At 34.3% G+C, this 13,800-nt stretch overlaps 1 protein-coding gene across 4 annotated transcripts; it reads left to right on the top strand.

Moving 5' to 3' along the window:
• Nucleotides 1–497: 497 nt before the first annotated feature.
• atxn7l3b (ataxin 7 like 3b) lies at nt 498–12,754 on the top strand. Of its 4 annotated transcripts, none has more exons than XM_051124842.1 (8): nt 498–805; nt 1,477–1,597; nt 1,848–1,980; nt 6,487–6,658; nt 8,233–8,330; nt 8,441–8,499; nt 8,801–8,850; nt 11,184–12,754. In XM_051124842.1, the coding sequence occupies exons 2-8, from the start codon at nt 1,547–1,549 to the stop codon at nt 11,191–11,193; spliced, it is 573 nt and encodes a 190-aa protein (XP_050980799.1). In that variant the 5' UTR covers nt 498–805; nt 1,477–1,546; the 3' UTR covers nt 11,194–12,754. The 4 variants fall into 4 exon arrangements, with proteins under 4 accessions (XP_050980799.1, XP_050980800.1, XP_050980801.1 ...); XM_051124843.1 differs by having other exon boundaries at nt 500–805; nt 8,801–8,846; XM_051124844.1 differs by having other exon boundaries at nt 503–805; nt 8,441–8,463.
• The last annotated feature ends 1,046 nt before the right edge of the window (nt 12,755–13,800 follow it).

Here is a 13,800-nt window from a genome sequence, read left to right on the forward strand (position 1 = left end):
TGTATAATTTTCCTCCTCTGGTTTATGTTATTTAATTTTTTGTAATTATTTATTTATTTATTTATTTATTTTATTCTAATTTTTATTTGGTATTATTTGTTTTGTATTTGTCCTTTACCGTTTTTGAGACTGTTGTGGTTTTGTACTTGTTCTGTACTGTTATGGCATCAATAAAACAAAAAAACAAAAAACAAAAAAAAAACAGCTAAAATTAGCTGGACGCAGATGAGACCGGAAGCTACGCCCATACATTTACAAATGGCCACACCCGCTCTTACGGGAAGAAAAAGGTGGAAAATGTGCTTTACTAATTTTTAGATCATTCCTTCGCTTATTAACTACAAAACCTAAATGTACCACATCTTTCAAGAAAACATTTACACAAATGTACATATATATCTTATAATCTACTTGAATAAACCTGGAACTTCGTTTACTAAGAACTTCAATCAGTTGATTTCCATTTTCCGTTTCAGACCTGGCTAGGCGATTCAGCGGTGAGGCGTTCGGGATAAGATGAACAAGGATCGATTGGTCAGGCCTGGGTGAAGGGAAATGGAAGTCTGCAGACGGGGATAAGAGATTGAAATCCGAATGTGGAACTTTGTGTTTGTCTGTGCGGAAATACTTTAAGGGAAATGTCTCTTCGGACCTTTTGTGTGTGTTACCTTTCATGCGCAAACCATTAATGGGACAAAGGACTAGTAGATTCCTCTCAGATTTGATTACTGATTTGATCAGATGAGCAGCCTCAGTCAGTACAGTGAACAGACCGACAACAGCAACAGCCTCCATTCCAGAGCTGGTGAGTGACAGTAATGTCCATATTATACAAATAAACGATATAGATGACGACAAAGTGTGTGTTGGGATTTTCTCAGGCGATTTTTGAGTATAACCTCCAACGACTCAAATTCAAGTCAGTTTAGCCTGTAACTTATTGTTGAATTTACTAGACGCAAACCTTGTGGACGCCCTTATAATACAGTTGTTGCATCAATCATGTTTAATAACGTATTTTGTCATTTATTGTCTTGTGCCATTAAAGCATTTTAGTTTATCTGTGTCCAAGCTACTGAACGGAACCTGTTATTTCAGTCTGTAGGCGAGACGGGATGTACATGTTATCGTGATCAATCGGTCTATTTGATAAAAATATATGATGTTTGTTAGTTATTAATGTGTTACACCCTTCAACGTTGCGATAGTCGAGTGTTTTCAGTCTGCCGTGTAAACGGCTGTTGTTAAAGACAACGTAGTGACGTATCATTGATTTCTAATAGCAGTACCTTTAAACATGAGCGTGTTTCGTTGATATATTCGGTTATTCATATTATCACAAGCAAATGCAGAACTACATGGTGAAGACTTTCGTTTTGTTTGACTTTATAAAGACATATGGAATCATATACTGCTGTCTCACGCCCTGCCTATGTCTGTATTTGTCTTCCTTTGTTTGGGTTGTTGTTGTTTCAGCCTCTCCTCAGCCCATGACTGCTGCACTACAGCATGTAGACAGCAGTGCTTTCTCCTGGAGCTTTTGCAAATGAAAATGGAGGACGTGTCTCTGTCCAGTATGGACAACAGTAAGATGGAGGTGAGTGTGTATGCCTTTGTTTTTCATATGTTATATTCTGCATAATTAGGTCTGTGTTGAATAAACAAACATGTGTGGGTGTTTCACCTCTGCGTCATGAAGCCTGTCTGATGGTATGCATTTTATACACATTTCTTTGGTTTTCGCAGCTGATGTATCTAGGGAGCACAATCCAAATGCTTACCCTTCTGAAGGTTAGAGTGTGATTCAAGCACATTAATACATGCATGTGTTGCGCATTCTCCCTCAGGGCTTTGCTCAAGAGATCCTGTCTGACCTGGTGGAGGATGCCTGTTTGGGTCTTTGTTTTGAGGTTCACAGGGCTGTCAAACAGGGATACTTTTTCCTGGATGATACTGACCAGGAGAGTATGAAGGACTTTGGTGAGAGTCTTACGTTTCTTAAATATGACACTGAACTGGCATTCTGGGACTTAAAGGAGAAGTTCTCTTCCAAAACAAAGATTCACATAAAATGTACTCACACCCTTGCCATCCAAAATGCTCATGTCTTTCTTTCTTCAGTCATAAAGGAAAACATTTCAGGATTTTTCTGCATATAATGGTCTGGTATGGTGCCCCAATTATGAACTTCCAAAATGCAGTTTAAATGCGGCTTCAAACTATCCCAAATGCGGTTGTAAACGAGTCCAGCACGGGAAGAAGGGTCTTATCTTGTGAAACGATTGGTTATTTTCATTAAAAAAATACTTTTTAATCTCAAAAGCTCCTCTTGTCTTGCTCTCTCTGAACTCTGTGTGGTCTGGCTCAAGACAGTTAGGGTATGTCAAAACTCCAATCGTATTTTCTCCCTCAACTACAAAAATCATTTCTAAATCATCCTACATCGCTGCAGAAGTACCAACACAGTCTTTGCAAAGTGAACATGCAAAGAAGATCAAACACCCTTAACAAAAAAGGTAAAACAGGATGATTTTGAAGTTGAGGGAGAACATGAGATGGGAGTTTTTCAACATACTGTTGAAACTATCATGAACTGGAAAAAAACAGTGCAGGCAGAGTGAGACAAGACGAGTGTTTGACATTTAAAAAGTATATAAATTGTATTATTTTTATGAAAACAACCGATCGTTTCGCTAGATAAGACCCTTCTTTCTCGACTGGGATCATTTACAACCACATTGGGGACCTTTTGAAGCCTCATTTAAACTGCATTTTAGAAGTTCAAAATCGGGGCACCATATCAGTCCATTATATGGAGAAAAATGCTGAAATGTTTTCCTCAAAAAACATGATTTCTTTACGAATGAAGAAAGAAAGACATGAACATCTTGGATGCTAAGAGGGTGAGTACATTATATGTGAATCTTTGTTTTGGAAGTGGACTTCTCCTTTAAGGTCTGTTCACACCAAGAATGATAACTATAACAATAGCTGTTAGCGTTCACACAAAGACACAATAAAATTCTGTTTATTATATGCATACGTTGCAATCATGCAAGTTTAAATCCTTGACATCTTTAAAACAGGATGGATTTTGTCAATATTTTTATCATTCATCAACTGGAAAAAAACGTTTTGAATGTAATTTCAACAATGGCGTTCTTCTGTGCCGTTATTGTGTTTGTAGTGTGGACCTACATTGTTATCGTCTTTGGTGTAAACTGGCATTTAGTCCTGTTTTGTAATGTAAATAGGATTATTTTCCAGGCCTTTTTTTTTTTTTTGAAGAGTTCACAATCTTTTACTGATATGACCAGAGTTATGTGTGGTCATTTCATTAAAAGGGTTAAAAATGTTCATATTTATGACTTTACAGCAGGATCATTTTATCTTAAAATGTGATTGCAGCATAATTTTTGCAAAATTTTCACAGGCAAAAATGTCAACTGTCATTATTGCAGTGATATATGCAACAGAGTTCACACAGAGGTCACTTTCAAACCAAGCAACTTTCTGTTGGTCAAAGCTTCAAATTCAGTTTATATTCCTTGTGAAATCTTGCATGAATCTTGTATGGATTCCAGTTGAGCAAACTGGATTTTGCCTAAAAAAATTATGAGCAACAGTACGTGTGGCTGCACCTGATGGTTCAGAGCTGTTGGAAGGGTTTACGCATATGCCATAAAGGAATCGTTTCCCCAAAAAAGTAAATGTATCCTGCCATTCTGAGCCAATTACTCTCTTCTGTGAACCAAAAAAAAATCTTATTTTGAAGAATCTTTTTTTTCACACTCCCCTTTTCGCTCAAATCATTTGGATAAAGTGAACAGTTTTCTGAACTCTAATGCACACTTGCAGACTATGCCTGAGTCTGCCTTAAAAAGGCTAAATGTGTGGGTTCTCAATCACTTTTCTGAAAAGTGAGAATGACGCACTATAAGCTGAGAGAATTTATATCTCATTCCTACTTGCCTTCATACAGAAATAGACTCCCGCATTCTTTTATACAGTTGCTGTGCATAAGCACAAATGCTGTTATGTATTTGTGAAAAAAAAACAAAGTTTAAAAGTGAGGTGAATAGTGCTACAAATTTTGCCACCTTCTCCTGTAAACAAATGCTACTTTTATGGTGCAAACATGCTGTTGTTCAGAATCAAAAAATACAATGTTAACACAATCCAGCAGGGACAAGGAGACTCAAAGAAATCAAACCAAATATAAAAGCATCCTCAAACTCTAAAAATCATAAAAAAGCCATTAAAACAAAGTTTAGCATTATAATCCAAGAAATCACACAACCAAAGTCACTTTTAAGGAAAATTAGTTATTTTTATAGTTGTATTGTAAAATTAGCCATATTTGTATTTCGGGTATGCAAGACCAACTCCTGACTACCTGAATGGAGAAATGGCACATTTCAAATCAGCAACAAAATCCAATAAATTGTTTCTTATAGTCCAATAGTGTTAATAAAAAATACAAAAACATATATTTCAGATACTGGCCAATATGTACAGCGTTTCCCCTGCTATTATATTAGGGGGGTGCCCCACCCCCCTTGAAGGTCAAGTTAATTTTATTTTATTTTCAGTATAGCGCCAGATTATAACAGAAGTCATTTAAAGTTACCTTTCCTATAGAACAGATCTATACCTTGTTCTTTTATTAAACAAACTAAATAGACTTATGTTATTTATCTTATTCACACGTCAGCATGTAATTTCTATCTCTACGCAGACGTGCGTTTACAATTTCTCCTCAGCAAAAATGCGGACGGGATCACGAGTCCATTCATAAAACCGGATTTTACTCTATAGCGTGGAATGCCATGTAATTCGTCTTTTTTTTTTTTTTTTTTTTTTTTTTTTTTTTTTTTTTTTGTTTAAATAAACCAAAAGCTGGTCTGTCACTTAATTCGAATTGCGATATGCACTAGTGTCTATGAATATTAAAATGCCAGAAGACGGTTTAAATATGAATCCTGCATGTTCCGTTTGCCTCTGTATGTATGAATGGCGGAAACAATGTTTTGTTTACTATATGACATGAACACACAAACTTAATCTTGCTGTGAGAGTCATTTCATGTGAATTTTACCGTCTCATTTGAGAAAACTCATCAAAATAAAAGTACAGTTTAACGTAACAGAAATATATTAGTCTTGTATTACTTCTGAACAGTATAATGTAGGTTTTTATATATTCTATTTCTGCCAAATTTAAATGATAAAAATAAATATTACAGCAAGATTAACCACTTAACTGCAGAAAAAATACTTGAATTATTAAAACTTTTTAAACTGAATATTCACACAATTTTTCTTCCGTATATTAAAGACATGCTTCCATGTATTAATATAATAATTTTAACAGTAAACCTCTGTTTGTATGCCAAAAAATGAAAGGGTTTCATTTGATTAAAAATAAATAAATGTTTAATGCCTTCATTTGATTATCAGAAAAATTAAAACTTTTGAAAAAAAGAAAAGAAAAAGATTGTAGGCCCCTATTGTTCAAAATGTTGAAACTGAGAATTTTTGATTTACTCCCCAATCCCCCCAACATACAAAGTAAACCAAGGGGAAACACTGATGTATGTGCTAGGGCTGCCCTTGACTAAAGATTTTTCTGGTTGACTAGTAGTCATTCATTTTAAGCATTAGTTGACTATTAGTTGCACGTTTATTAATAAATCCTGCAATTCATAATAATGAGCCTTTAATTGCCTACATAGCCTAATAAGTGCTCAAGTACATGCAAAAAAAGCTTGCCACAGCGCACTGGCAGATTTAATAATAATTATGAATGTGTTAGCAAGCAGACTGCATTAACGTTTGAATAACTGATAGTAGTGAAAGTAGTGTTTTTTTGTAAGAGACAAAAGTCAGCAACACTGACTCTTCTCTGCAGTAGTGATGTGCCAGTATACATTGCTTCATATGGATTACATAATCTAAGAATATTTGTTTTCGATTTGAATTGTTTCATTTAAAAGTAGACATTTCACTGTCTAGAGATATTTTTTTTATGCCTATAAGGCAAGTATACGCAGAGTTTCAAAGTTTTTTTTTTTGAAGTGTTTGCTTTCCTTGTTTTACAAAAACGCAACGTTTTGTTGTTATTGTGAGTCCACACAAATAAACACAGTCTTTACAGATTGTATTACCACATAGACCAGCCGTTAACGATCTGTCCTTCACAGACTGTGTAATTTTGCCACTTCTTGTGGATTTTGTTTTTCTGCAACTAATAAAATTGTGGTCGACTGAAGGTTAGTCGACTTTTAGGTGGCAGCCCTAGTATGTGCAGTTTCAAGTTCATGTCTCAGTTGGCTTCTTTATTTAAAAATACATTATTTTGTGTTGTACTTTCTTCTGTTCGTTAGAATGTGAATGAACCATCTTGGTTTATGCAGTCTTTGGAAGAACAGACTAAAATTTAAGCCACCTTTAACCTAAAACTTTTGTTTTCCATTGTCTTTTGTAGAAATAGTGGACCAGCCTGGTGTGGACATTTTCGGTCAGGTGTACAACCAGTGGAAAAACAAAGAGTGCGTGTGTCCCAACTGCAGCCGAAGCATTGCTGCCTCACGCTTTGCTCCTCACCTGGAGAAATGCCTCGGCATGGGCCGCAACAGCAGTCGCATTGCCAACCGCAGGTATAATGACTGAACATTTCCAGAGGAAAACTTTAATATTCAGTGCTGATTGAAACTTTGTGAACCCTTTGGAATTTTCCCTTTGGAATACTCAAAACTCAAAAGATCATCAGGTTTTCATGCAAGTCCTGAAAGTTGACAAAGAGAACCAAATCAAACAAATGAGGTGAAACTATATACTTTGTAATTTATTTATTCATTTATTTATTCAAGAAAATGATGTAATACTTCATATCTGTGAGTGGCAAAGGTATGTGAATCTGTAAGATTAGCAGTTAATTTGTGAAATTAGAGTGAAAGGTTAAAGGTGAAATTAGAGTCCATCTGTTCAGAGTTGTTTTCAAACAGTAGGATGACTATCAAGTGTCATTGCCTCCCCTGTTTATTTAAAGAACAGGGATCTATCAAAGTCTGATCATGTTTTTGGAAGTGAATCATGGCACGAACAAAGGAGATCTCTGGGGACCTCAGAAAAAGAGTTGCTATTGCTCATCAGCCTAGAAAATGTTGGATAACAGTCTCTAAAGAGTTTGGACTCCACAGATCCACAGTGAGTGTACAAATGGAGAAAATTCAAAACCACTGTTGCCCTCCCCAGGAGTGGTCGACCCAACAAAGATCACTCTAAAAGCAAGAAGTGTAATAGTCCGTGAGGTCCCAAAGGACCCCAGGGTAACTTCTAAGCAACTAAAGGCCTTTCTCACATTGACTAATGTTAATGTTCATGAGACAACATGGTGTGCATGGTAGAGTTTCAAGGAGAAAGCCACTGCTTTCCAAAAAGAACATTCCTGCCCATCTGCAGTTTGCTAAAGATCATGTGGACAAGCCAGAGGGCTATTGGAGAAATGTTATGTGGATGGATGAGACCAAAAGTGAACTTTTTGGTTTGAATGAAAAGCATTATGTTTGGAGAAAGGAAAACTCCGCGTTCCAGCATAAGAATGTTATCCCATCTGTGAAACATGGTGGTGAAATCATGATTGGGCCTGTTTTACTGCATGTGGGCCAGGACGGCTTGCCATCATTGATGGAACAATGAATTCAGAATTATACCAGCAAATTCTAAAGGAAAATGTCTGGACATCTGTATAAAAACTGAATCCTAAGAGAAAGTGGGTCATGCAGCAAGGCAACAACCCTAAGCACACTAGTCGTTCTACCACAGAATGGTTAAAGAAGGACAAAGTTAATGTTTTGGAATGGCCGAGTCAAAGTCCGGACCTTAATCCAATTGAAATGTTGTGGAAGGACTTGAGGCAAGCAGTTTATAGGAGGAAACCCCCTTAACATCACACAAGCTGAAGTGATTCTGCACTGAGCAATGAGCTAAATTCCTACTGAAAATCTGATTATGTTTTGGGTTATATTTATTCAGAATTATAGAAAATTCTAAAGGGTTCACAAAGTTTTAAACAGCACTGTAGATGTCACCTGAACTCCAGGCAAATCTTCATGAAGGGTTGGTGCTAGCCAGAATATCTGGAATCCATTTTTGATAATGCCGGTCATGTGACTGCTATTTTGGAATGTGTGATGGTAATGTCTGTGTGTTTATATAAACGTATATTTAGAATTGCGAGTGGCAACAACACGAACAAATCAGAGAGCGATCAAGAGGACAATGATGATGTCAACGACAATGACTGGTCTTATGGGGCAGAAAAGAAAGGTAAGTCTTTGTAATATTATAGATTTAATTTTCTGCATACGTAGTAACTGCAGATATTTATGAATGTATGTGTGTTGTATTATTTTAACATTTAATATTTTCTTTTGCAGCCAAGAAGAGAAAGTCAGATAAGGTATTTTTACATTCTTTGAAACAACCTGTACACTTGGTAAGTTTGTTTTAATGTTACATATGTTCTGTTTGCTCTTAGATAGCCTCTCAGCATTTGTAGCCAGAGGATCTGGTGCAAACTAGCTGTAGAATTAGTTTACTAAGGATGTAGAATTCTTATTCACGGTTTCTGTCAACAAGAATGTTTTGGCTACAAGCTATTCATAATTAGCTCTCTAAAAAATGCTGGACTGTAGAAAATTGTACTTGCCTTTTCCATTACTCTGTATTTTCATTGGATTCGTTTGGATATCATGGCAGAAGTCTAATGTTTGATGTTTTTTTTTTTTCCTCTGCAGAATCCAAATTCACCAAGAAGATCCAAATCCATGAAACATAAAAATGGTAGGTATGTGTTCTTTCTTGTGTTAGACCTGTAATATTATATTCAGTATACTCACGGCAAAGTTCTTTTGCTTTCTTCGCTTAACGGTAAAACAAAAAGTGTAAAATGTCTGATCAGCAGTGGTATACTGTTAGTAAACATCCCAACGCTGCTGAAAGTGACATTTATATGAATGTATATATCTATAATATAATGTGGATATTTGCACAAGCTCTACCATTTAGCACTCTAGTCAAGTCACATGACATTTATTATATAGCCCTTGGTACAATTGATTGATGGAATAATTCACCCAAAAATGATACTTTGCTAAAAATTTACTCGCCCTCAGGCCATTATATAGACGAGTTTGTTCAAACGCTCACCATTGGATCCTCTGTAGTGAATGGGTGCCATCAGAATGAGAGTCCAAACAGCTGATTAAAAACACCACAATAATCAACAAGTAATCCATACAACTCTAGTCCATCAATTAACATCATTATTATTATCATAATTTATCATTAGGAGATTTTTAACTTCAGAATTTGCTTCTGGCTGAAATATAGTCCTCTCTCAATAATATTGCTTTCTCCAGTGAAAAAATCATCTTGTCTGAATTAAAAGAGAAATATGCACAGATCAAGTACCATTTATAAGCAAAAACAGTTCTAAACAACTATGTCAGTGGATTTTGATTTGAGAGAACATCCATGGATTTTTCACTGGAGGCCATAAAGTGAAATGTCTGTATGGATTTGCTTCTAAAAGCACGTTATCAGCTTCACAAGACATTATTTCTTGGACTGGCCCATTCACTGCAGAGGATCCATTGGTAGGGCCCTATGAAATCCGTTTTATTTTTTCCCAAATTCTGTTTTGTTTTTTCCAAATTCTGTTTTTTCCATTTTAATTATTCTAGAATCTGTTTTAATTAAATTACAATTTATTAATCAAAAGCATGTCTAATTAATTGAAATCATGATACTTACACAATTTAACAGCAGTTTATTAAAAGTTTAACAAAATTTACAATTTTACATTTAAGGCCCTATGAAATGTTTTTTTTGTTTGTTTTTGTTTTTGTTTTTGTTTTTTAAAGCGCTGTCAAACAATTAATCGCATACAAAATTAAAGTTTGAGTTTGCCTAATAGGTAGGTTTGTGTGTGTGTGTGTGTGTGTGTGTGTGTGTGTACTTGTTTATGCTACATTGTGGGGACCAAATGTCCCCACAAGGATAGTAAAACCTGAAAAACTACAGGCCGGTCCCCACAATGTCAAAAAATTATTAAAAATAGTAAATGATGTTTATCTGAAATATGTGAGGGCTAGGTTTAGGGTTAGGGTTGGGTTAGGGGATAGACAATATCGTTTGGTCAGTATAAAATCTATAGAAGTCTATTGAAAGTCCCCACAATTCACAAAAACAAACATATATGTGTGTGTGTGTGTGTGTACTGTGTAATTATGTAAGTAAGTACAAACACATTCATGTATATATGTAAGAAATATTTACAAGTATATGTATTTATTATAATTTTTATAATGTATTCTATATATAAATATATTTTGCACATAAATAACAGATTTCTCTTTAATATATACAATTTGTGTATTTATATATACATAATAATTACGCAGTACACACACATATGAGGCAAACTCCAACTTTTTTTGTATGCGATTAATCGTTTGACAGCCCTAGTTTCTTTCTTTCTTTCTTCTTTTTTTTTTTTTTTTTGTCAAAATCAGTTTTAGTTTTAACAAATTCTGTGTTTTCCATTGATGTTCTGAATTCCATTTTAATGGTTTCATTAAATGTAATAATTAAAAGCATCTCTAATTAATTGATTGTATTAAAAGAATAATAGATTTTTTTTTTTTCTAAGAAATACTGTGCTGTGTATTTTTGTGCTAAATTAATTCTGGTAATAATTTTTCTTCAAAAATTTCAGAACACGCAGGATTCATATTTAAAGTCATTTTGCGACTTCATATTCACAGACATCAGTCCATATCGTTTATTCGTCCAAAATTTGGCAAATTCCATGACATTCCGCAATATACTTCCGTCCACGTTTTCCGCATCACAGAAATCATAGGGACCTACATTGGTGAGCAGTGACGTAATGTTAAATTTCTCAAACTCTGTTCTGATGAAAATACAAACTCTTCTACATCTTGTATGGTGTAATTTTCAGTAACTTTTCATGTTTGGGTAAACTATTCCTACTACTCCCATTGTGTCATTTTCAATTAGAATTACAACTATTTCTGTTATAAAACAGCTCTCCAGCGTGTTCATGTGTTTTTTTTTTTTTTTTTTTTTTTTTTAACTCACTTCAAACCTCAACAGACTGAACTGAAGAAACATACCGGAGAAAATTTCCACGTCAAAGAAGGCGGAGCCGCAGAGCACACCTACTCATTATGTAATCGTCACGGACCAGTGGTAGTTCGAAGGCGTTTACCAGCTGGAGCAAACTTTTCCAGAAAGTTCACTTTGGAAAGCTGTTCCGAACACCCGAAGTGAACTCCGACTGATTTTTGTTCGAAATGACATCACACCAGTTCATTCTTCGATTTCGCTTGAAGTATATGGGGCCTATAGGGGCTGTTCACACAGAATGTGTTTCTGGATGCTTTTACTTTAATGTTGAACTTCTTTAGCTCAATTGTCAAACACAACTATCTGGTGCATGTTTACAAAGGAAAACAATAGAAAGCTGTGCAACGAAATACAAAAACACATTGTGTGTGAACGGCCCCTTAAGTTGCTTTCAGCAAGTTCAAGGTCCATTTTGAAAGCTTTACATGCCAGTTAAAAAATGTTGTAAGTGATAACGTATGCTAACAGTCAGCCGTCTTGGAGTCATTGAAAGTTATTGATGATAATTTAAGACGTTTTAATTAACTGTATAGTGAATGGTTTTCTTGAAGCTTTGCTGGGTCCTAAGCGACGTGTGGAGAACCAGGACAGTTTGTGCATGTTGCTAAGAGACAAGACATTCTCTCAGTAGCTGTGGGTATCAGGAGTCACTAACTACTCACAGTGCCACACACAGTTCACTTTATCACAGAATTGTGTGATCTGAATTATGCTGATCAGTGGAGGAGACGTGGACTAATTCTTCTGTCATTCAGTTTACATTGTTTCTTTTTCCATTTTCGTCTTCAGAAATTTTTTGCACAATCTCTCATATCCTGCTCATGCAGCTTTAATGGCTGGTCTCTCAAAAATGACACATCTAGAATAGAGGAGCTTGCACGATTCTCTCAGGGAGGAAGTTAGAACTCATCATATCGGCAGACAGACGCTGGGCCAGTTGAGCTCTCCCATCACTAAGGTGCAGGATTCTTTCTAAATGAAACTGAAATGAAATTCTCATTCTGGGAGGATTTTGCAACAGTTAGTCATGAAATTAAAGATTAATAGCAAAAAAATTAAGATCATAAATCAGTGTCAACAGTTTCCCATCAGGTAATTACTACAGTTTTTTTTATTGCATTCTTTTGGAGAATCATGATCCAGTAGAGTATTTTTATTTCTCTGTAGTTCAGTAGCCAAAGTGTGGTACAGTTGTACTATATTATGTCACTAGTTCTATAGCACATTATCATACTACATTTTTTTTTTCAATAGTAAGTTATTGGTTACAAAGAGCGCAAGGACAGTTTGACATAGATCTCCAAAAAGGATTAAGGCTTGAGAATATCTTTATCATTGTAATTTTTTTTTTCTTTTCTCAATTTTTTTATTTTTTTTTTTATGTATTAGATGTTTACAGTGTAAGGTGTCCTGTGCGGTCTCACTTTGTTTGTGACTGTGTATATATATATTTGACTAGGTGAAAGATGCTGCTATCCTGACCGTGAGCCATACGCTTATGGGCATGTCATCCATGTAATAAAGATCAGAACTCTGAACATGCTTCATGTGTGTGCTGCAGATATTTAATAATAAATATGGGTGTTGTGAATGCAAAAAAAAAAAAAAGAAAAACACTATGAGAGATTTTACTAAATAAAATGGATTTAGTGTTTTTTTTAAAAATCATTTTTTTTTAGGTATTTTTTAGGCACTCTTAATTTTTTCTTTATAACACTTAATATGTAAGTTTTTTTTTCTGAAATATGGGTTTTGTGAAGAGAGATTTAAAAAAAAAAAAAAACTTCACTTTAGTTATACATTTTTATTTATATTTCTTTATAACACAACATTTAAAAAGAAAATTGGATTAAACATTTTAAATATCATTTATATATACATATCACTAAATGAAAAACTTCACTTTAGCTATAACTATATAAAAACCAAGAAAGATTTTACAATAAATTGGATTAAAAGTTATAAATATAAAGCTATAAATGTATATATGTATTATATAGAATATGTATAGTTATGTTTCTTTACATTATTATATGGGTGATATGGTGTTGTAAAAGCAACAAGAAAAATAATTTTTAATGATTATATACATATATATACTACCGTTCAAAAGTTTGGGGTCAGTAAGACTTATAATAGTCTTTAAAGAAGTCTCTTAGGCTCATCAAGGCTGCATTTATTTGATTAAAAATATAGAAAAAAAAAACAGTAATATTGCAAAATGTTTTTACAATATAAAATAATGTTTTTTATTTTAACATACTTTAAAATAGAATTTATTCCTGTGATGAAAAGCTGAATTTTTATCAGCTGTTACTCCAGTCTTAAGTGTCACATGATCCTTCAGAAATCATTCTAATATGCGGATTTATTATTAGAATGATCAATGTTGGATAATATGAACAGTTGTGCTGCCAAATATTTTTTGGAACCTGTGATTTTTTTTTTTCAGGATTCTTTCATAAATAACAAGTTTAAAAAGTACAGTGTTTATTCAAAATATAAATATTTTATAACAATGTAAATTATTTATTATTAACTTTTAAGAAACTTTTAATTATTAACTTAATACATCCTTGGTGAA

Source organism: Labeo rohita, chromosome 12 (assembly GCF_022985175.1).
Source record: "Labeo rohita strain BAU-BD-2019 chromosome 12, IGBB_LRoh.1.0, whole genome shotgun sequence".
NCBI classification, from domain to species: Eukaryota; Metazoa; Chordata; class Actinopteri; order Cypriniformes; family Cyprinidae; genus Labeo; species Labeo rohita.